The sequence below is a fragment of the Callospermophilus lateralis genome, chromosome 1 (genome assembly GCF_048772815.1).
Source record: "Callospermophilus lateralis isolate mCalLat2 chromosome 1, mCalLat2.hap1, whole genome shotgun sequence".
In the NCBI taxonomy this organism is placed as follows: domain Eukaryota; kingdom Metazoa; phylum Chordata; class Mammalia; order Rodentia; family Sciuridae; genus Callospermophilus; species Callospermophilus lateralis.
In genome coordinates this window covers 199,271,338-199,295,280 of record NC_135305.1, presented here as the reverse complement: position 1 = coordinate 199,295,280, position 23,943 = coordinate 199,271,338, and the positions used below count along the sequence as shown (strand labels likewise).

Sequence of the window (23,943 nt, the reverse complement as noted above, 5' to 3'; positions counted from 1 at the left end):
TTTGATAGTTTACTATGTGCCAGGCATAATGGATATGCATTAGCACAACTGACCTTCACAGAATTGTTAGGTAGTTAGCACAACTGACCTTCACAGAATTGTTAGGTAGATTTTCTTACAGTCTGCAATTTAGAGAGTATAAGAGACTTATATGTGTCACATACATATTAGCTATTATTATTAACCAAATTTTAATGCTCTAGAGACATTTATATTTTATAAAGACAAGTTAAAGTCATATATTGTGGTATATAATTACATACTACATTTGAACATAAATAATAAATATATACTATATATGTATATAATTACATGAAAATTTCACACAACTATATGTTCCCTTCTTACCTATGATTTTGTTTGCTATTTAAAGCTCAGTTTCCTTATATCACATTATTCTACTTTATTATAATTATACACATACATATGAATAAGCATATAAAATAGAATAATTGTTTATATACTATGAAGTATAGTCATAATTCTATAATGCACACATCATGTACTATATGTCAACATACATAACAATATGACAGAAATAAAAGATACAACACAGTACTTATCCTGTTTTCCTCTTGTTCACTGTGGTATTTCTATTTAATCCATACTACTATCCCATGGCACATTATGCTGCATTGTGCTATTTTATACTTTAAAAATGCTATCCTGGGACCCACTAAATGGATTTCATGACCCACTTGGGTGGTGACCTGCAGTTTGATCTAAGTGCTCTTGTCTGATCTGTCTTCTGTGCTTTCCATAAATACCTGGTGGTTTGTGTTCTTTGCTTGGTCTTTGAAATCGTCAGTGCCATTTTCTGGATACGTAAACACTGAAAGAGACAAGAGAAAGCAGGTGCTTTATGAATCCAGTCACCACATTTGGGAACCATGCCTAAAGGATATTGGTTTATTTATTCCATGCACCATAGCGTCTACTTCACTACTCACTGTCTTTTCCTCATCCTTAGTGATCCAGCTTTCATGTTCTCTTCTGTGAAACACCCCCTGACTCTCCACACAGCATTCTGCAGCACCTTCTCTGCACTCCCACAACCTCTGTGCACACCTGGCTAGCTCGTTTCCTTGCATTGCTGGGCAACCAAGTGTTCAGAAAACTTGTAACTGTTTGGTAGTGTTCTTCTGAGGAGCAGAAACTGTGTCTCTAATCTTTGTTGGATATATCAAATCACTTGTTAATGGGACGGTGGGTGGGATAGCATCCGATTATTTGTATTTTTAACAACCTTTTCTAAATATCAGATTCTTTGTATTAAATATCTTTATTCTAGTCCCTTAATGACATCTATATTCTATTTTACAGATTAAAGCTTTAGTTTTAAACTTCAAATTATTTCCTTGATCTCTGGCTTTCAACACATGGGACTATTATTTGGTTTTTCTTTAGTGTAGTCTTGGAATGTATACTTCTCTTCCTTTACAATTGAGTAGTTACTGTGTTGGATTTTGATAGAGTAGTTACTGTGTTGGATTTTGCCTTCTCATAACAGAGAGGTGTTTCCACTGTACATATACAGAGCTGTGGGAGATTCCTGATGGAGGGAGGGGGCTCTGCCTTAGTTAGTTTGATCTGCCAAATCTACCTCAGAGACCAGCAGTGTGGCCTGATGTGTCTTCCTTAAAAATATGGCAAATGTTTCCAAATGTATACAACAGAATTGCACAGTCTAAATGTACCACTTGGATGACTTGACGTTTAAAATAACACATCACTGCTTTATTCTTCTCCTTATTTCCCTTCAGATCATAAAGAAAATATCAGTAGAAAGAGCGAAGCACATGGTGGAAAGCTCTAAACCTATTTCATAAGTGCACTGACAATTTTTACTATCCTTAAAATAGATTCAACAACAGTGAAGTGGAAAACACTCGTCAGAACAAGAGCCCCTGTAAAAGTCCTGAAGTTTATTAAATATCTATTCTACTCAGTTTATAGCTCTAGAGTTTATGGATGCAATTCCAGTGTGCCTAAGAAGCCCATATGCAGTCATACGCACTCTGGTTTGTTGTACCTGGAAGATCAGCTCAATTCCAGGGACTCTGTCAGCCTCAGTGCTAGACCGCTCAGCTTGGTGCTTAAAAAGTTTAAAAAAGAGCCATACCTTTTACTGGTATTCTGTGATTACCTGAAATCCGGCTGCAAGTACTTGATTCTATACATATAAAACTAGATTCTTCTAAAATAATATTAAATATTTTTTATAGAAACATGGAAAGAAAATCTTCCTAGAAAATTCTGGTCTGAGGCTTAAAAGATGAACTACATCATGTATATACATGATGTTCAATGATTTTGCAATATTATAATTTCATTTTTTTTTTTTTTTTACTTTTTAAATTAAATATCCATCTGGTCCTCTGATTCAATTTGGACCATTTTTGTGAACTGTGCTGAAAATTGTTTAAAGTGACCTTAAATGTGTTTTTGGATACATGGCTGCAAGCAGAATGGGAAGGTCGCAAAATGATTTTCAAAATCTATTCCTCTGAGCCATTTCTAAGATTTTGATTTGAGGAGAGAAAAGTCTGGTAAACTGTTTAACTAAAATGGATCTCACATACCCTTTATTTTTGGTGCTTTAAATTCCTCTAAGGAAAATGACTTGGTTATTCATTTCACCCATGAAAAGTGTTCAAAGAACATGTCCACCATGCAGGTGTGTTTTCTAATATTACAGAAACAAAATGAATCTTAGCTTTGGCTTCATCCCCAAAGGACTTTTTTTTTTTTTCCTCTTCCATATTCTCACTTCCTCTTTCACTTTCTAGGCCTAGGAAGCCCCTGCCCTCCTCTGTTTTCTGCAATGATTATTTTGCTTTTCTTTTTAGACCCGGTAATGCAGCAAGTTACATTACTGAATTATCTGACATTGACCCACATTTCGGTCCTTTGAATAAATCCAACTTTGTTATTATGCAAAACCCTTTAAAAAAACATTACTGGATGACGCTTCCTAGGATTTTTGCTTTAGATTTCTGCATCTATATTCAGGAGGGAAACTGGACAGTGATTTTCCTGTCTCCGTCCTTGTTTGGTTTTGGAGTCAGTATTGTAAGAGCCTCATAAACCAAGTTAGAGAATGCTGCTGCCCTTTCTCCTTGATGCTTTTTGGTCCTCTGAAGCAGCTTATGTAATGTGGACATTGTGGATTCTTTAAGTGTTTGGGAGAATTTACTTATGAAATTATCTGGGCCTGGTGTTTTTATTGTATAAAAACTTAAATACTAATTCTGTTTCTCTAAGGAGTAGAAACACATTTTCTATTTGAGTCAGGCTTCAGTCATTGATATCTTTCTTTTTTTAAGTTAATTTTTTGTTTTAATTAGTTATACATGGCAGTAGAACGCATTTATGCACTTGGATATGTCATACATAAATGGGGTATAATTTTTCATTTTTCTGATTGTACATGTTGTAGAATCACATTGGTCACACAGTCATATATGTACATGGGGCTATAATGTCTGTTTCATTCTACACTCCTTCCTATCCCCAGATCCCCTCCCCTCCCTTTACTCTCCTCTACCTAATCTAAAGGAACGCTCTTCTTCCCTAGGCCCCACCCTTATTGTGAATTAGCATCCTCATCTCAGAGAAAACATTCAGTCTTTGTTTTTTTTGGGGGATTGGCTCATTTCGCTTAGCATGATATTCTCCAAATCCATTCTTTTTGATGTCAGCTGGTTTAGAAAACGTTTTGAATTTTTCTGGTTATGACATTCTTTGATTTTCTTTTCCATCTGTGTTATGTTCCCCTTTTTGCTATTGCTTTATGTTTCATCTCTTTCTGTTACCTAAAAATTGTTATTGGTGGTAAGTTTTATTATTTACAAAAACACTCAGGATTCATTGATCTTTGTTTGCAATTTAATAATTTCCTCTCTTTTTTCTGCCTTTTGGGGGGTTTATTCTATTTCATTTTTTAACTTCTTACGTATGATACTCAAATTATTATCCTTTAGACTTTCTTGCTTTTTAATAAAATTGTTTTAAAGCTAAGTACTCTAGTCACAACTTTAATGCTATCCCACAAATTACGATATATAGTGTTTGGGTCATTCCTTAATTTCAAATATATTCCAGTTTTCATCATGAGTTCCTTTGGACACATGAACTTTTGAAAAGTGTGTTTTAATTTACCAAAATTATTGGTTTTCCTGGTTATCTCTTTGAGTATTGATTTTATCTTGTTTGTATTGTGGATAAAAAGATGTGCTCTCTATAATATCTAATGACTTAAAATTTGTGAGGCTTGTTTTGTGGCCTTGAAGGTAATATGTTTTTATTATTGTCCCATGTGTTCTTAAAAAGGGTGTAAATCCTGCACTCTTTAGGTTGAGTGTCCTTTTGAAGTCCATTAGATGAGGCTTGTCAAGTTGTCAAATCTCTCCATCCATACAGAATCTTTTTGTCTATCTGGCTTGCCAATGAGTGAGAGGCATTAATATTCTCTGATAATAAGAACACCGATTTTCCTAATAATTCTCCTTGAGTTTCTATCATTTTGAGGCTATGCATTAAGTAGAGAATATAGAAGTTGAAAATTTTTATATTGTGATGAAATGAACATGACTGTGAAATAATGCTTTTTATACTTAGTAACTGTTTCTTTGGTTTCAAAGTTCACCTTCCCCCATATATTAAATATCTACAAGAGTTTTTTGTTTATTTGTTTAATATATGCCTGTGATTAACAATTTACCCTCACCAGTTTCTGTACATAAAAGGTAATTTATTTTGCCTGTATTTTTCTTGTTTATTCCCATGGTAACTTTAAAAATTATTTTACTTTCCAACTTCCCACTTTTTAAAGTTTTAGATATTTATTGATAGTGTACAGGTCATTCAAAACTTTGGTCTGGAAAACTTATTGGGTTGATTTTAATCACTGGTAAACTTGAATTACTTCCTAAATATTTATTTTACATCTTCTATATGTCCCAAATTTTCTATGCTTTTTCTTCTATATACCTCCTCCCCCTTTTCCCACCTTCCTTCTTTTGAATTGATTGGCTTTCTTTTCTCCTCATCATTCAATTTTGTTGACTTTCTATTTTAATATACTTTTGTTATTTTAGTAGTTGTCTTGGAACTTTTATGACATGAATTCAAACAAAATCTAAAGTGAAATAGCTTAATCTCCTCCTGAATGAGAAGAGGATCTTTGAATACACATTGTCAATTTAAATATGAATTTTTTTTATATCCAAAATGTGCTTATTGGGATATTTTCACACTCATCTTGATTCAGACTGCTTTTAGTGCTGCTTCCTCCTGAAGGAATATCCTTCTGTAAGTCTTGCATTTCCTCCTTTAGGCTGGCAGTGGATAGTGAATATTTTAAATAATGTTTAGCAACATTTAAAACAATATTTTTTAAGGTAGCTACTGTTTGTCTAGAATTAACCACAGGTTTAACATTTTCTTTGCTCTTCATTTCTTCTTGCTACTAAGTGTTTGTATTGAGTTACTTTATTTGTGATTCTGGGTAAAAGTCACTTTTCTTTCAGCATATTGAGGGTGTGTCACCCTTATTTAGCACCTGGTATGATTTTTAAGAAGAACCTGCCAATTAACTTTCATTCCTTTGTTTGTAATACATCTTTCAACCTGTATATAATGTTTTCTTTTGTCTGTTCTTAATGTTGTCTTTTGTCTTTGAAATTCTAAAGTTTCACTAAGATGTGGTTAGGCATAGATTTCTGGTTCATGGAAAGATGTTTAATAATTCTGGAAAATTTTCCAGTATCTTCTTGAACACTTTCTTACTTCTATTCTCTTTCTATGTACTTTTAATATGTCAATTAGATACATGTTGAAATTTTCTCACTCACCTTCCACATCTCTTTTACTCTCATAGAAACTCCACTGCTTTGTTTCCCTGGATATAATCTAATTTCTTTAGCTCTATAGTTCAGGGTGCTAATTCTCTCTTTAGCTGTGTCTAATATGCTATTAACTTTATCAATCACATTTTTACTTATAAACTTTTAGAGGGTCTACTTAGTTTCTATTCAAATTTTCCTATTAATTTTGATAGTCTAGTGTTCCTTTATTACATTTTTCTAGTTCATTTTAAATAGCTATATGTTTCTTTATTTGATAATTTCAATATATACAATCTCTTGAGAGTCTGATAATAAAATTGTTTTTTTCCTGATAATTCTCACCAGTGGTGGCTCATTTTCTCATGTTTGGTAATTTTTTTTTGTTAGTTTATTTTCTTTGGAAGTCTACTGTGGGAAGTTTTTGAGGTATATAGAAGAAAAAGCATAGAAAATTTGGGACATAAAGAAGATGCAAAATAAAATATTTAGGAAGTAATTCAAATTTACCAGTGATTAATGAAATCGATTTCAATGCAATAAAAGACCAAGGTTTTTCAGACCAAATTTTTAAATGACCTATATACTATCAATAAATATCTAAAACTTAAGAAAGTGGAAAGCTTGAAAGGAAAATATTTTTTTAAAGTTCCCATGGGAATAAACAAGAAAAATAAACCAGAAAATAAACAAGAAAAATACAGACAAAATAAATTACTTTTCATGTACACGTGGGTTTAAATTCTCTTCCTTCAGAGACAGCTTACATTTACCTCAGCTAAATACATGGATACAGTACTGCTTTTGGCATTTTAAGGTAAATTAAACAAGAATTTCATATTGTTTTACTTTGCATATCTTGGTAGTATAGATTCAGTCCCTAAAACCCAAGTAGGAAGAACTTGTTCTTCGCTTCCTTCCTTCCTTATTTTCTCCCTCCCTCCCTTCTTCCCCTCCTTCCCTTCCTCTCTCCCTCCCATCCCCCATCCTCCTTCCCTCTGTTTCTCTTTCTTCCCCTATTTCCGTTCTTCTTTTTTTCCTTTTCCTTCTCCACCTAAGTTCAGGCTGATGCACATATTCCTCTGGAAGGCATTCTTTTTTGCTAGTGACAGGAAGGATGCCTTTTGCGGTGTCAGCATTTTTCCAAAGGGCCTCTCTTCCATCCTGTTATCCTGCACACTACCCAGTTTTCTTCCTCATTGTTCATATGGGGGGTCTTTTATTACCTACACTGAAGGCTCCAGGTGTGTGCAGAATAAACATATAAGCCTTCACCTGCTTATATCTCTGAGTTCATCTAGATTCATGTTTTCTTGTCACTTCTAGACTCTAAGGAATTGTCTTATTTTGTTGTCAGCTCTCTCAGTGCATTATCTAGAAATTTCTTTAAATTTTTTTCCTTAACAGTTTTAAGAGTGCTAAACAGGGAAAAAAATCATCTGGGTATCCAACCTTCCATATTGCTGAAAAGAGAATCTTCCGTACTTTTAAAGACATCATTACCTGATCTGGAGACTAAGTATGTATTGCAGAAATATACCATAAATATTTACATCTGCAATTTAGGAATTGCTCACTGGAGGGGGACAAGAATCAGAGGTATCTGTCAACTGAGCCATTAAAATATTCTGGGGGAGAAGGGTGACAACTTTGAGATCTAGAGCCTATGAATGCTTAAAACAAGAATAAATTTTCCACATCTGAGCTTGCCTTTTCTCTTTCTGAGCAAAACTTCTTTGCTTAAGTACAAAGTGAGGTAATATTGGTTTTGTAATATCCTCAAATGGATGTGATTAACCCAGTCCTTTTTGAAGAAAATTTCTAGGAATTTGTATTGCTTATGTCCTGCTTTCTCTGTTTCTCTTCCAGGAAAACTGGGATCACATACAGTCATACTGAAATGCAATTATTGAAGGCAGCCAGTAAAATTATTATTTGGCCTTTCAGGCTGAGACAAGCAGCCCAGATATTTCTTCTTTTCTTATTACTTTATTATTAGTGAAGTTTCTAACAGTTAAGCCAAAGGTGAAGACCAACAAATTTTCCACTCTATGTCTATAATGCATTCAAGAATAGTGTTGAAAATAATAACTGAAAATCTCAATCTTGCTCAAGATAATTTTTAAGAGAGAAAAACAGATTACACTCTTAGAAGTAAAGAAATTAGGATGAATTATATATGCTTCTAAGGTACTTCAGAGATCTGGAAGAAATAATACCTGTGTGAAATATTTTTTTAGGTCATAAATGAAACATGTAATGCAGAACCATTTGTCATTGGCTTCACAGATACCACTTCTAGAAAGCCAGTCCCTCTTGCCATGACTGATGGAACCCTTGGGAAACTGGACTACATGAGCTGGGGATATCCTCCAGTTGTTTCTCAAACTGCATTGATAGGGAATTAAAATCAGTCAAAGGAAAATATTTGAAGCAAACTGCTACATAATTAATCCCCCTAGCTTCCAAGGGGATATTGTAAAGAAAGCTATTGCTGATCAAAGGAATATTTAATTGCTCTCCAAAGCTTTTAAAAAGTTTGTATTTTACAAAATTCTTTCAACTGATCTCTTTGAATAAGGCTGTGAAATTGCCCCTTAATATAGAAGGGATGGAAAACAACCAACTGTGTTTTTGAGTGATACTCTGAAGCTTAGTTTTCTTTTCTGTATGGTGTGTGAGTGTGTGTGTGTGTGTGTGTGTGTGTGTGTGTGTGTGTGAGATTGGAGGAGAGGGAGTTAGATTAAAAGACCTCTAATCCTACTTCTCAAACTTTAATGACCATATGAACCACAGACCCATATGCAAATACTGATTCAGAAGGTCTGGATGACTATAGGTCTGCATTTCTAAAATTCTTCTAAGAGGTACTCTGTCTGCTGGCCCAGGAACCACGCTTGGTCTAAGTTAATTCTCTGACCCTTCATGACCTCATGATGACTTCGTTAATAGCAACTATGCTTCATGTTGATGATTTCTAAGTGTAGCTCTTCATACCACAAAATTTCCTTAAGACCACCTTTGGAGAGAAATCCTCAGGGTAAATACAGGACTTAACTACCACATAAAATGAATAGAGCCAGATCTGGGTAGCTTAGGCAGAGTTAAATGGTGGGCATTTGCTGGGCATAAGTCTGAGAAGCTGCAGAGAGGATTTCCTGACAGATTGGATATGAGGTATGAGAGGAAATGAAAGTCAAACCTAATATCAAAAACTCTGGCCTGATGGATGGGTTGATAGAGTTCCTATTTACTGAGCAGAGACGATTGTGGAAAGAGCTCATTTCGGTGGCTGGGTGGGAGCATCAAGAGTCAAGTTTGTGTGTTACAGCTTTAAGGTGCTATTCTACATCCAGAGGGCCATGATCAGTAGGCTATCAGGATCTGGAGGCAGCAGGAAAGCCTAATGCTGAAGATGAAATTTGGCATCCTCACCATTACAGATGGTATTTACATTTGTTAATTCACTCAAAGGTCACAGTGATCCTATGGATTTGGCGTTACCATTATTTTCATTTCAGAGTAGAGGTGATTGAGGAGGAGAAAGGCTAGGTCGTTATAATTGTGTGACTTCAAGGTCACACAATTATTAAGTGCAATGCTTTGCCTCCAGAGCAAGGATGCACCAAGGACCTAATATCCAGTGGTAGTGAGAAGGACATCCGTGGTGTTGGTGGGAAGAGCATCAGGGGAAGCATGAAGGCACTTGGACTGAGTGGATGACCAGACTTGAAGCCTGAACATGCACGTTTGGGTCTATATAGAAGTCTCTGGTGAGTTAGTTGCTCAGATACTGAATGCTGGGGTTACTAACCAAATTATATTGCTGGACCTGCAATGCCAGATGGACTGGGGCTAGGCTGATCCTGCAGTTGGTACTGCCTGCTGGGAGGTTCCCCTGGCAGCCAACACCCTCTAATGTGTCTCTCTAATGGCACTGCTAAGTGCTCAACCAATGTTTGCATCCATCTAAAGTAGTGTTTTCCCCATGTAATGCTAAAGAATCCTCACCCTAGCAGTGAGCTTTAGCAGATGTGTGTGGGCTTGGCAAGCCCAGGGTGAGTGCTGATGCTTATTTAGGAAGGAGAGTCATGGGGGTAGCTAAGCACATTGTGCTTTATGGGACCCACACAGACACAGTCCTAACTAGAGAAGAGACATAAATGAATTTCCAGAGCTAAGGCTGTCGAAGCAATATCTCCTAAGATGCTGCTGCCAAAGCAGCTAGGCAGTATTGATTGCAAAACTTCTGCTTGCAGACTAGAAAAGGCGGGGTGACTACTCATGTGGAACATCTACCCAAGGCAGCACAGCTCCATTCTCAGCAGACAGGGACTGAAGCCTGGAGGAGCTCACTCCGCCACAAAAATGCTCTCAACTCAACCTAGGTCAGGATCTGTAGCCTCCCTAGACTGTGAGCAACCTGAGGATAGGTTTTATGACTGCTGAATTTTTGCTGGTGATTATAAATGCTTCACAAACATTTTTTCAATAAATGAGTGAAGGTTAAATGGTAGTGGTTGTCAAAAATGGCTTGCAGAGAATGTAATATAAGGGTCTGGCTGTGTGTTTTTAATCTTTAAGAGATTTTTTTTCATGATTTTAATGAAAAATACTATGTATGTGGAATTTAATGAATGTTTTAGAAATTATTGTAACAAGGGCTTAAGCTATTAGAGGATTAAATAGTATTGATTAAGAATGTTTGGATTGTATGATTCGTTTTTTTAGTTTTAGTCATCTCTGCTAGGTAGCAGCTATGTGTTAGGAGCAAGCTCCCCTCGCTGATGCCTCTCCTTCACCTGTTTCAGGTACTTTAGATGTAGTGCAAAGTAGTTGCTCTGTAGTATAGTTTTCTAATAGAATCTATGACAGGGGAGGAAATAACACAGTCACAGAAAGGTCTGGAAGTGACTCCTGAGCCTCACTATGGCTAAGCCCCTAAGGTAGGAGAATTCAAGGAGGTGTCAGAATCAAGTGTCTGAAATTGACCAGGAACTATGCCCCGTTTCCTTCCAGAATACTGATATTAGATTTTTCCAGATTGGATTCTAGATCTAGAAGAGAAAGAGAGGGGACTGGAAATGGACTCTACCTGAATCCTGACTAATGTGTTCCCATTTGTGCTGGGACAGTTATGTCACTTACCACTGTTGCTGCGTTTCCTTAGGTCATACCCGTCTCCTGGCCCATCGGTTTCTTCAGGAACCTCCACAAGGTCTGAAGTCTTGAAGGAAAGAGGAAACAGAACAGAATGAGCGATGTTATATCAGTGGGCCAACTGAGCAGTGGTTTTCATGTCAGTAGAAAAGCTAAGGTGGAATTTGCACAATGCCTGGGAAAACAATTATCGGTGTTTTTTTTTTTTTTCTGATGGCTAACTTCAGGAAGGCTGTGTGTCCCCTCTTGGTCCTCATGTGCCTCCCTTCAGGCTCAGGCTTGGCCTTGGTAGGTGCCCAATGAATGCTGGATGAGCTTCTTCCCAGGAAGAGACAACAGAGAGAAATCAGAATTCCTGCCCATATCCTGTCACTTAAAAAAAAAATCTCAATGAAACTATAACTCTTTGTGTGGGTGAGCTTTAAATACTAAGTATAGAGAACCAGATGCACTATTGAAGGATGACTACTCAGGTAGGAATAAAGTGCTATTTACATTGCTGCCAAAATCAATTATTTTTGTAATGTTTATTCTTCCTGTTTTAAAGAAGAGAAGGCATAGTCCTTCTTTCATCTAGGTTTCAGAAATAATAAAGACAGCAACAATGGCATTCCAATTAGTTAATGGTTCTTGATTACTTACCATGTGCTGTTTTTAAGTATTTTGCATGTATCATCTCATTTATTCTTTACAATAATCCTATGAGAGATTCAGGTAGAAATCTGCATCCCAGAAACAGTGATTTTCCTGGAGGTCCCACAACTAATAAATAGTGGGAGGTGGGGTAGTAGGCTCTGGAATTGCCTCCAGAGCTCAGCTCTGAAGCACTGTGCTCCATCCAATGATATGTTGGCTGCATGGGCTGGTGAGAGCCTTCAGGGTTATCGCATTGTCATATCAGATTGGTCATGGCCATGGGAACTGGCACATGTTACAATTCAGGATCAACTCTAACCTGGTTGGTTAAACATTCACCAGCACACCACTTATGGCCACTTTCACATGATCAGATATCCTAGCTCCTGTCTACCTCTTCCAAGAGGATGAGAAAAGTCACATTCTAAAAAATAATTTGTTTACATGTTATTGGAGTGGAACAAGATAAGTTCACCTTCCTACTTTCCTCATCAGCTCTAGAGCACTTGAAAACCATCCTCCAAGACAGATTTTTTTTTTTTTTTTTTTTTTTTTTGGTACCAGAGATCGAACACAGGGATGCTTACCCCTTGAGCCATGTCTGCAACTCTTTTTATTTTTTTATTTTGAGACAGGGTCTTGCTAAGTTGCTTAAGCCTCACTCAAGACAGAGTTTTGTTACAGTTTAGTTTGAAGATTTTTTTTTTCCAGACAGTTTACTTTCATGATACATCAGAAGGAAACAAAAGAAAACACAAGGGGGAGAAAGAAACCTAACAACCCAGCACAAGGTCCTCATCATTCATACCCTGCTCTTTTTGAGGCTTATGATTTCTACACACAAATGCTTTACAGGGAATTCCATTATTTCAATTTAATCTTATGAAACTGAGATTATTCACAAACTGACCAGAATACGTTTTTTAAAGTTACTTCAAAAAAACCAAAGCCTCCCCAAAGCCATCAAGCTTTTTATATTCTAGAACATTCTTTGAAAACATAACGATTTGGAAAACCATCAGGCGACAATGTAGAACAAATGCCTCCTCAGCCCTGGAAGAAAATAAACCTGCAGAACAAAGCTTTGCTATGTGGGAATGAGTTAGCTTTAGGACATAACAGCATTAAAGAATGGCAAGGGGCTGAAGTTCATTATCACTTGACCCTGCAGGAAGGAAGCAAAATCATTTTAAAGTACCAATCAATTGTCTCTGTTTTCTTCTACAGAGGCAAGTTGGTCTCTGGGAAAAGAGTGAGGTGACAGATACTCAAGTACAATTTGATTTTTCTTTGTCTCCCTGTGGTTTTCAGAACAATGCCTTCAATAAGCAAGACTCCAAGAAATATTTACTGATGGAATCAGTACTAGAATAACTGGACAGTGAGGAATGACGCCCTATTGACACAATCAGAAACTGTGCTTTTTGCTCCTAAAATCAGTTTACAGGGTCCAAATGTTGTTAGAGATGAAAGCGAACTGAGCATCCTTCAGTTATTCCTCTGATGGTTTTGCTGCTTCTTAGAGTTAGCCAAAAATGAAGGCTAAAGTGTTCATTGCAAACTATGGAATGTGTCTAAGGATGTCTGTCTCTTTGTCATTATGATCAGTAAAGCTAAGAACTGCAGGAGAAGTCAACCACCTACTCTTTATATGGATAGTTCAAGGTCATCCCTGGGGAGCCTCTTCTCCACCCTTGCCTCACCTTGGCTTTCTATTTATCTTTTCTGGAATGCCTGTCTCATATAAGAGTGGGAAATGCTTATGTTGGAGTGGAATGAGGATATATTGGCTCTCATCAGAGACATGAGAAAATGCAAGTCTGGTCAAAATGCAGGTCAAAGTGGAAAGAAGTCTCTCTTCACTCTGATCAGTTTTATTTGGGCTTTTCTTTTGGCTTGCTAGGTGGTAGCTACAAAAAGTCTTGACTTGTAAGGGACAATGGGTGAAGGGGTACGGGCTGCAAACCAGCTCTATGTGGCTCTGGGGGAAGCCACTCATTGGCAGCGCAGGTCCTTCTCATTCCCTTGAGAAAGGTATGATATGGTCAATAGGATCTGGCAGAGGGTTATCATCCTTTGATCTTGTTTCCAAGCTTTAGATCCACCCTTCTGGTTGCTGTACGTGTGTGATTTAAAGCTGTCCACACAGAGCAACTGTGAATAAGACAAAGAAAAAGGAAGGAGCTGGCAGGGCTGATTTCCCTGGAACCAAACTTAAGTACTTAATTCAAATTTACTGCCAGCTTTAGGTCCTTCTTTAGAAGTTTAGAGAGTTTGGTGTTTGTTCATTTTTTTTTCTATACACCATAGATTTAGTGAGAATTTGTAATGGACAGTTGAATGTTTCTCAAATTTTGGTGGGTGTTGGGATTTTGGTGGGTATTGGGATCATCTGGGTTACTGATAAAACTCACTCTTCTTCTGTGTTGTTATTAAGTTCCCCCATCGAATTCTGATGCCCACCAAAGTTTGAGAATCACAGATATAAGAAATATTGGAAATAAAATGCAAACAGAGCGCTTGCATTTAAGCAGGTCTGTCTTAGTGGAAGAGGTGATTGGAAAAGCGAGAGAACAATTAAACAAAAAAGCAAAAATTACTAAGCATTATATAAACCAGTTGCTATGGGAGAACAGGGAACAGGGAAGAGGTGCCCAGCCAAAGCAGGAAGCTCTGGGGGATGTTATCTGCAGAGTTAGAGACAACAACGTGTGGGTGACCAGACAGAGCATGGCTTTTCAGAGAATTGTTCCTGGAGGTTGGCTGTGAGAAATGAAGTGTTATGTGGACCCTGGAAGATTCTGAGGTCTGTCTTCAAGAGTCCCTCATTAATTCTTCTCTATTTTTCAACCATTTCTCAAGTGCTCACTATGTGCCGGAGACCCTGCAAGGTCCTAGTGTAGTGAGGTAAATAAGGAAGGAGCCCCTGATGTATAGACACTTAATATCTAGTTAAGGAAATGGATGCAAAAGAAGATAATTACTGTGTAATCAAGTATATCCAATAAGAAAGGAGCTCTTGAAAGTTTGTGGAAGGGAATGGCTGGTCATGCTTGAGGGGGTCTGGGGACTCTACTTTTTATTTGATAGAAATCAAGTTATATCTTAAAGAATTGCAATTGTAGAGAGCAATGTTTTCTAAGATGTGATGTCAAGAGCTTGGTGAATTCAAGGAAAAAAAAAAGAAAAGCCTTGTATCATGGGAGCTTGCATGTGAGAAGTTAAGTGTTTGTGGACCCCAGAGGATCCTGCCATCAAGAGTCCCTTATTGATTCTTTCTCATTCTTTAACTATTTCTCAAGTGCTCATCTGTATCAGCCATGCTGAAGAGTTTGGGCGCTGTCCTTCCAGCAGAAGTGACTCAATAGTGTTTTAATTAGGAAAATTGTGCACATATTTAAGGGATGATACAACTTGAGATGCTGCTAAGATTACACTCAAAATGAATAAAGTAGCATAAATATTTCTTTGTTGTAATCTGGGTGAGATATAAAGAGTTTCAAGTCCTGAGAACTGGTGACAGAGAAAGGCTATTAAGATGCATATTTCTGAGTTCTGCCTCATGAAACATAATCACCAATGGAGCACAAGAACAGTCTAGATATGCTCATGTTGCAGTATCTGTAGGACTGGCATGGTGCTTTGGCAAAAAGTTAGGACTGGAAATATCTAAGCTTAGTGATAATGATTAGAAAAGAGAAATGTAAAGATCAACCAGGAAGAGCATGTAGAACAAGAAGACCAAGCAAAAGCAGATCCCTGGGAAAAGTCCAAATTAAAGAGCAAGTGGAAGTTGAGTCAGAGAAGATGAGCTGAGCAGAACAGCAGAACCTCCAATGAGTCATGGGTTTCCGACAAAGCCTGGGCATAGGCCCTGTCAAAGGAGGGCTTTGGAAAATACTCTTTTCAAATCCTTGTGAATGGATGACACCCTTGTTTAACTTCATAACTTAGGTTTAAAGGAAATCCAGCTAAGGCTTAGATGCTCAGTGAAAATAAAGCAGCAACCACTTCCATTTATTCAGTGCAAATTATTCCAGTATCTATCTATACATAGATACTTTATGTATACTAAATTATGTATATATTTAGTATACATAAAGTATCTATTATGCTAGATTCTTTATGTATACTATTATATCATAGCAAATACTTTATGTAGTTATTATCATTATATTATCATTACCTTACCCATGTAGCCATAACAAGTTTATGTAGAGCCATGCATCACTTAATAACAGAGATATGTTCTGAAAAATGCATTTTGTCATTGTGCAAACATTCTTGAGTGCACTTACACACAGCTAGATGGTATGGCCCATACACACCTAGGCAATATGGCGTAGCCTATTGCTTCTAGGCTATAAACCTGACGAACATGTCACTGTACTGAATACTGTAGGCAATTTTAATACCACGATAAGTATTTGTGTATGTAAACATAGAAAATGCACAGTAAAAATACTAGGCCATAAGAAGTTTTCAGCTCTGCTATAATCTTATGGGGCCACCACCATACCTGTTGTCTGTCGTTGATTAAAGTGCATATGATGCATGACTATCATATAAATTCTATTCCTATACATTTTATATATTTTCAAAATTACATTTAGCACAATTTTAATTATTCATTCAATAAATGAATTAAAATTATCTTCTAAACTGCCAAATGATAATAATCTCTCTGCAAAGATCATAGGGATTCAGGTATCTTAAACTGTCACAAATTATATCCTCACTGCTTTGAGGCAGTGTCTTCTGAAGCTAAACATTTCCATCTTACTATGAAATCCTTCAGCTTTCATGTGGCATGGTTATTGTAATATCCTGAACAAATATATATCCTAAGTTCTTATTTTTAATAAAATGGCATAAGGCATATTCAGGTATATTGTAAAATAATGCCACCACCTTCAACTTTCTCTTCTATTGGTTAGGTTTTCAAAAATTAGTAAATGTGGGCTCTTTATTTGTGTGTGTTAAATTGCAAAAAAAAAAAAGGAAAAGAAAAAACTCATTAGCATAAGTGTTATGCATGAGCCAGGAAAAAGATTAAAAATTATTTTATAATTATTTGAGTGAGATAAATCAGTGGAGTTTCTGAAGAACAGAGTTTTCAGTGAATTGATTTCTAGAACGACCAGGTAGCATCAGAGACCCACAAATTCATCTACCTGCAGGCTTGATCACATTCCCACTCCCTGCCTAGAGTCTCAGACTATCCTACGAATAGACCTGCAGCCAGTGAGGGAGCTGCCTCAGCTCAGCCCTGAGGACACCCCCAGGGGTATGTGCTCTGCCTTCTACTCCTCCTCTAGTCACCCGATGATGACTCAGAGGGGTAGACCGTTTGGAGGCTCATCTGTGTCCTGCCCTAAAGTCCCAGTCCTGCAACCTTATGCAACCTTATGCAGGCGTTCCTGAATGGCCATGTGCACTTGAAAGTCCTTGCCATTTCTTAGGAGGGATGGTGGCTTTCAGCAAGGGTTGGAGAGTTGTGTGGCATCTTGGGCCATTTATAGAAATTATGAATGGGAGAGCCAGAGACAGGGTGGGCACAGAAATACATTAAATAGTCAGTTTAGGTCAGATGAACCAAAAGAGGTGTTTGGGAGGGTTAGTGTCCCTTGGAGAGAGGTTCTACTGAGTCACAGATCGAGCATTTCCAGGGAGGGCCATTTTTCTGTGAAATCAAGGGATACTTTGTCTTAGAAAGGAGTGAGAAAATATGAGAAATAGCTATCTTTTTTAACTGGGATAAAGCTAGAAGGAGAAATGCAAACATCCAGACCTTCTCTGTTTTTGCCCATTGTTTGAGTCAAATATTTCTTTTATTTTTCCTTCCTTTCTTCCTTCTATCTTTCTTTCTTTTTTTGGGGGGGTGGGGGGGGCTGGGGAGGGATTGAACCTGGAGGAGGTGTGTTTACACGAGTTCCATCTCCAGCCCTGCTTTTTATTTTTTTATTTTGAGACAGGGTCTTACTAAATTTCTTAGGGCCTTGTTAGGCTGCTGAGGCTAGCCTTGACCTTGGGATCCTCCTGCCTCAGTCTCTCCAGTCACTGGGATTATAGGTGTGTGCCACCATGTCTGACTCAGCCAAATATTTCTTAAGTGTTGACTGATATACCATCTAATATTGGTGACAGGATAAAACAAAAACAAAAACGAAAACAAAAAACCAAAACCGGTATATGGGAAAGTCATGAGGCCAAGAGTATGATCGTTGAGCAGAAAAGTAAAATGTGCCCTGGGCGTTGACAACAGAAAGTCAGCCCTTAGTGGCCCAGAGCACTTTGAGTTACCCTTTGGAGGTAGCCTGACTCTCAGAAGAATCATCCTCATGGCACATTTGGGTGAAATCCCTTACACTGTTGCACCTGAGGCTGGCCCTGCCTGAGACACCATGAGTGAACTGAGGGGGCGGAGAGGACAATTACAGAGGTCCTGTGAGGTGAATCAGAGCCACTGCCAGAGCTGCCCTTCTTCGTTCTCTGGGCCAGGGAAGTGCCAAAGCGAAGGGTCTCGTAGACAGGGTCCACCTTATTGCCACAGGCTGCAACAGAAGAGAAAGCTTTTCTGAGAAAGCTCACCGGTGAGGGCCCACCCCGCCCACCACGCATCACTCCTGGGTTATCATCCTCCGAGAAGAGAAGCAGGTTCTTTGCAGCTGACCTGGCAGCCCTGGGGAAGATCCAGCTTCCCTCACAGACGTGACCTCCACACCACCATGTGCACATTCACCATGGCACCCAGAACTTCCAGCCAGGACTCTGCCCTGAAACTTTCCCTGAGTGATTGGTTTTCCTCTTTCCTGATCCATCCCCAGGACTCCAGAGGGAGGCTCTGCTCCCTAAGGCACATTCTTGAGACACAATGTTGGCAGCAGGGGGCAAGTGTTTTTCCACAGGGATTTGAAATTACCAGGCTTCATAAAGGTTTAAAAGGTTTCCAGTTTATAAATTTCTACTTTAAAACCTGTCCAGCCAAAAAGGCAAAAATAGGTGTCAAGATTTTTAGAGACAGAATGAAAAAAAAATAAAAAAGAAGAAAATTGAAAGGTATTATAAAAGAAGAAATCTAAGCCAGAATATCTATAAATATAGGGCATTATTTAGGTCCTCATTTAAGAATAACTGATATTTCCTGAGTTCCCACTTTATACTTATTGATTATAGTGTATACTCAGTATATGTCATATTTATATCAGATATACTGTCATATCAGATACTATATATTGTATCTATCCCTATCTATCTACCTATCCATCTATCTATCTATCTGTCTCACAACAACTATGAAAACAGTGATTGCCCTTCTCAGTTTGTAGGATCTAACAGATCCAGTTATTTGTGCAGAGAACAGTAGGCCACCAGCTCTGCACATGTCTTTGAGAAGCAGTGCCCCATGATCTTGCCACTCTTCCGTGCTGCTCATGACTGAGAAAGCATATCAGGAGCCTTTGGGACATGAGTGTTTTTCAAACTTCACCAGGATGGAAATTTTTTGAAGAATTTGGTCCACCTTCTGTTTCTCCTCCAGCAAAACAATTACAACCCAAGCAGCCACCAAACAAAGACAGCCACTGTTTTACTTTTTTAATTTGTTCTTTCTAGATATACATAACAGTAGAATATATTTTGACGTATCACATATACATAGAACAAGCATAACTTGTTCCAATTAGGATCCCATTATTGTGGTTGTATATGATGTGGAGTTACATTGGTTGTATATTCACATAGAAGGATAGGAAAGATATGTTTGATTCATTCTACTGTCTTTTCTATTCCTATTCAACCCCCCTTCCCTTCATTCCCCTTTGTCTAGTCCAATGAACTTCTAATCTTCCCTTCCCTTGTTATGGGTTAGCATCCACATATCAGAGAGAACATTCTGCCTTTGGTTTTTGGGGATGGCTTATTTCACTTAGTATGATATTCTCCAGTTCCATCCATTTACTGGCAAATGCCATTGGAAGTCCTTGGAGGACAGTACCTATTACAGACCCTGCAGCTCAAAACCCAGCTCAACTCATGAATGTCCAACTCACCAATGGGCATGACTTCTTTAATGCATCCAAACTGTTCATGGATGAGCAAGGGGGAGCTGTAGTAACGCCGAAACCCCTTTGGCTGGAGAGAGAATAAGAAAGAGGGTCTTACTTAATCTCATCGAAGAGATGGAGAAAATCACCTGAGTCCTAAAATTATAAAACCAGTTGGTGTCTCCCTTTAAGATGCTGACTTGTCCTATTAATTTTATAACTCACTGCTGAAAGGAGAGTGGGGAGGACAAAAAGATGAATGGCAATAGCAAGTTATGCCCTATCTAGATAGCAAGTTCTTGGCCCTGGCTTGACATCCTGATTCTTCTCCCCCTGCTGTGTACTGCAGCTTCTGCTGTGTGCCATGCACTCATTATCTCCCAGGACATAGGGATTGCCTTGCATTCCTTTACCACAGTTTATGATTGTGCTTTATTAAATTCATAAAGTCCTGGGCATGAGAAAGCAGACCCTAAGACCTAAAGGCATATCTGAAGAGTTTTCCTCAGAATCATCTCCTATTCTTTCTGGATTCTCTTCTGTGTTTGTGATCTCTCATCTGTGATCTTTCTTGGCTTGTGAGAATGATCACTGAAGAAGGAGAAGGGGAACAGGTGAAAGTGGAAGGGATTCGAGAAAAAAAAGGACACTGCCAATCAAAGGAAGTGGATAAACTTTGTAAGAACCTGGACTTAGAACTCCCAGTGTTAGAAGGGAACTTGGTGACCTGGTTTCTACTAGAATCCTGAGATCTTCTCCAGTGTTCCTGACAAGTGGCGTCCTCCTTTATCTGAGCACTGTCAATGGCAGGAAGGTGATAGGAGCATTCCCTAGCTTTGGAGGTTGGTCTTTGGTGATATTATATCCGAGTGTTAAGACATGGCACCTACTGATCCTAAGTCTTTTCCCTAGAACCAGAAAATGTGATGGTCTTACATTTTTTGAAGACAGTTGTTATGTTCCATTGAATTATTTTCTATAGTAGACACCATTGGCATAATCTTTGGCCATCCTAGTTTCAAATACCCTCAGACAGGCTCTGGATTGATTTTTATCAATGTGAGGCATCAGGACTGAAGCCCACACTCCTGAGATGGTAGGATCAGCTCAGAATGATAAGACCATCAGATCTTTCTTCATTTGGCCAACATGACTATTAAAGTGGTGTGGATTATTATTACTCTGTTTCAATTTTGCCAGGGGGTTGGTTTTAGTCCTCTTTTGAAACTCACTGAGTTGATAGCCAATTAAGCACTAGGGTAACTAACAAATGACATTAGTTTGCCTGGGACAGTGGGGTTCCTAGGATGCATGACTTCCACTTTGGAAAAATCTGAACAGTCCCCGGATAAAGATCGCAATGCTAAAACTGAGAAAGTCCCAACCTGGGACAAGACAGTCATTCTATTAAGGACCCTGACTCCCTCTAATGTACAGCATTTGTCTATAGGGTTGACTTAGCTCCACCTCTTCTTTATCTTTATGCTAATTAGGAAGCCAGTTGAGCAGGACAGTGATTCTGGGGTGACTTCAGAGCTACGGAAGAGCTGGAGTTGGGGCAGGGAGTCTGGGGCTTCCTGTTGGCATGAGCCCTTACCAGCTTGCCCATGCACCGCTGGGGTGCTAGGCCGTCTGTGCACCTGTGGTGGATGCTCATCTTACAGGCTTTGCAGCGCAGTCCGTGCTTGGCATTTGTTCCTGTTAGGCACAGGGCAAACTTTGGTTAGGATACAGCCTACCCTTTCCTAGATACCCCCTAAATTGCTGAAAAAGAGGTTCTTCCAATAACCAGGAAGTTGTTTCTTATGACTTTTCCACTCAACTTCCCAAATGAAAAAAAGACAATGGTAAATTCTTTGATCATCTCCCACGTTTTCTACCTAAGTTATCTGCTCTGGTTTCTCTCCATTTCTTTTTTCTCTTAATTAAAACTAGCAAGATCCACTCTCCTTACTCTTCGTATAGGCCATGTGTTTTTACTTTCCTGGGTCTTACTGAGGGGTGCAGGTCCTATCATTTTACCCATTCTTGCTTGCCTTCCTGTCATGAGGTTTGAGGTCTTAGAAAAAACTCAGGAAAATAACTGATACAGGTGAAATGGCAAAGTCTGGGTGAAAGGGGTGTTGATGATCTTCTGCAATAGAGAGAGAGGACTCAATCAGATACCAGCCCCTGGCTGTTCATTTTAGTGCTGCACCAAGGCCCAAGGCTGAGGCAAGGAGAGGTGCTGGGAGGCCAGACAGATGTGTGGAGTGTAGGAGCTGTAGGAAGATAGACTTCATGGTTCAGAATGTGGCTGGCAAGGCTGGCACTCTGAAAGCTTATCAGGAAAAGGGTGCATGAGGCCAAATGGTGTGATAGCACAGATGAGGATTACACAGATTTTTTGCCCAAGAAGACCACCTGAGAGGCAGTGGGTCTCTACTAAAATAGTCTCTGGGGTGAAGATATCAAAAATAATATGTCCATATAATATGAGTTCTGGGTCCACAGGCACCCAACTATCACAACTGACTCCAGATCCAAAATGAGGGTATCCCAAGATTAAAAAAATCCACCTTTCCCCCCACCAATGTGCTTTCATCCCCTTCATCTGTTTTTCCCCTTTTATAACTCAACGTATATATAGTGGCCAGAGTGGTCTTTTTATAATATAATTTAGTCACTTCTTTCCTTTGCTTAAACATCTTTGAGCAGGTTCTTCTTGGCTTTCTGATGTCACACAAAATGTTCACTATGGTGGCAAAGCTTTGTGGTGGGAGCCCACCTTTGACTCTATCTCAGGCCAACCCCTCTGGTTCACTAGGTTTTAGTCATGTGGACTTCTTTCAGTTTCTTGAATATGCAAACTCTTAAATTCCAAAAGGCCTTGACACCTACAGCTCTGTTTGCCTGGGATGCTGTTTCTACCACTCTTCTCTTGGCTAAGTGACCCCTCATATTTGCATCTGTTGTATTTTTTTCAATCAAGATTCCTTAAAAACATTTCTTCTCTCCAGCCTAAATTATCTTTTTCCTATTATCCTTCCTCCCAGCATGCTGTGGTTATCTTTTATAACATTTATCACTATTATTGTTTACTTGAGAACTTGCTTCTGTCTTCCTTTTCCTCTGGACTGTCAACTCAATGAGGCTTAGGACCATGTCTGTTCATTTGCCTTTGTATAATTCACTCTGAGCCTGATGCCCAATAAACATATATTAAATAATTTTCTTTCTCTTTTTTCTTGGTACTGGGGATTGAACTCAGGGGTCCTCAACCCCTGAGCCACACCCCCAGCTCTTTTTTGTACTTTATTTAGAGACAGTGCATCACTGAATTGCTTAGTGCTTCACCTTGCTGAGGCTGGATTTGAACTCATGATCCTCCTGCCTTGGCCTCCCAAGCCACTGGGATTACAGATGGGTGCCACTGTGCCTGGCTGCATTAAGTGAGTTAATGAAAAAATTCTTTCATAGTCACATATGCAGTGAAACAATGATGACTGGTGTGAGATAGTTATTGAAATCGATTCATTCAGCAATACAGAAAAAGTATTCAAAAGCTAAATATCCATCTGTATTATTTAATTTTAAAGACTAGAAGCCTCAAGGGTATGTTTGAATGATTTGCCCCAAGTCAGATTAGGTCTTGCCTACTTTCACTCTTGCACTGCTTGACCCAAATATTTCCTCTCAATCTGTTTAACCTACATGGAGATAAAGTTGGGGTTAGTTCAATGATAAAAAAGGGAGTGCAAGGACCTAAAACTCACCTGGGAAAAGCAATGGGCAAACCTTTGAACTAGAAATGATTTTGCAGGTGTTGCCTGAATTCTCCTTCTGGGAAGGCATTGTGTAATACAAAGCCTGTCTGTTGACAGAAAGCTGAGGTGACACATGCACACACCATAAATTATTGGGTATGTGTCCATAAATAGTGGTTGGAAAGTCCCTTTTCTTTTTGAGAATAATCACTTAGCTGAAAGAAACTGCTATGCTTTCAAAAGACGAGATGTGAAAAGTAATTACTTATTTTTTTCATTTTCAAATGAGAGAATGCTATTTGTGCCCTGTGTGGAAACGTAAGTAGAAACGTCAAAGATGAAAGTTGTTTCATTGTGTGCTGGACTCTGAAATAGTGTCATTATATATTAAGGTAAATTTTCCTTCAAACCCAAACACAATGATTTCAGTTTTCCATGTCTGTTCTCGTACACTGTTTTGTATGAGTAAGACCACCAGCAATTATTTGGTTTTAGGTGTTTCAATTTCCA

The 23,943-nt window shown here is 38.5% G+C and overlaps 1 protein-coding gene across 3 annotated transcripts in view; it reads right to left on the bottom strand.

Moving 5' to 3' along the window:
• Stac (SH3 and cysteine rich domain) overlaps positions 1-23,943 on the bottom strand; it is a 142,315-nt gene that overhangs the window by 30,839 nt on the left and 87,533 nt on the right. For all 3 annotated transcript variants that reach the window (XM_076869016.2, XM_076869027.2, XM_076869036.2), the window contains exons 3-7: positions 21,285-21,385; positions 19,694-19,775; positions 18,081-18,196; positions 10,995-11,073; positions 768-832 (exon numbers count right to left, since the gene is read on the bottom strand). In XM_076869016.2, coding sequence (XP_076725131.1) covers positions 768-832; positions 10,995-11,073; positions 18,081-18,196; positions 19,694-19,775; positions 21,285-21,385 — 443 coding nt within the window. The remainder of the gene's footprint in view (positions 1-767; positions 833-10,994; positions 11,074-18,080; positions 18,197-19,693; positions 19,776-21,284; positions 21,386-23,943) is intronic.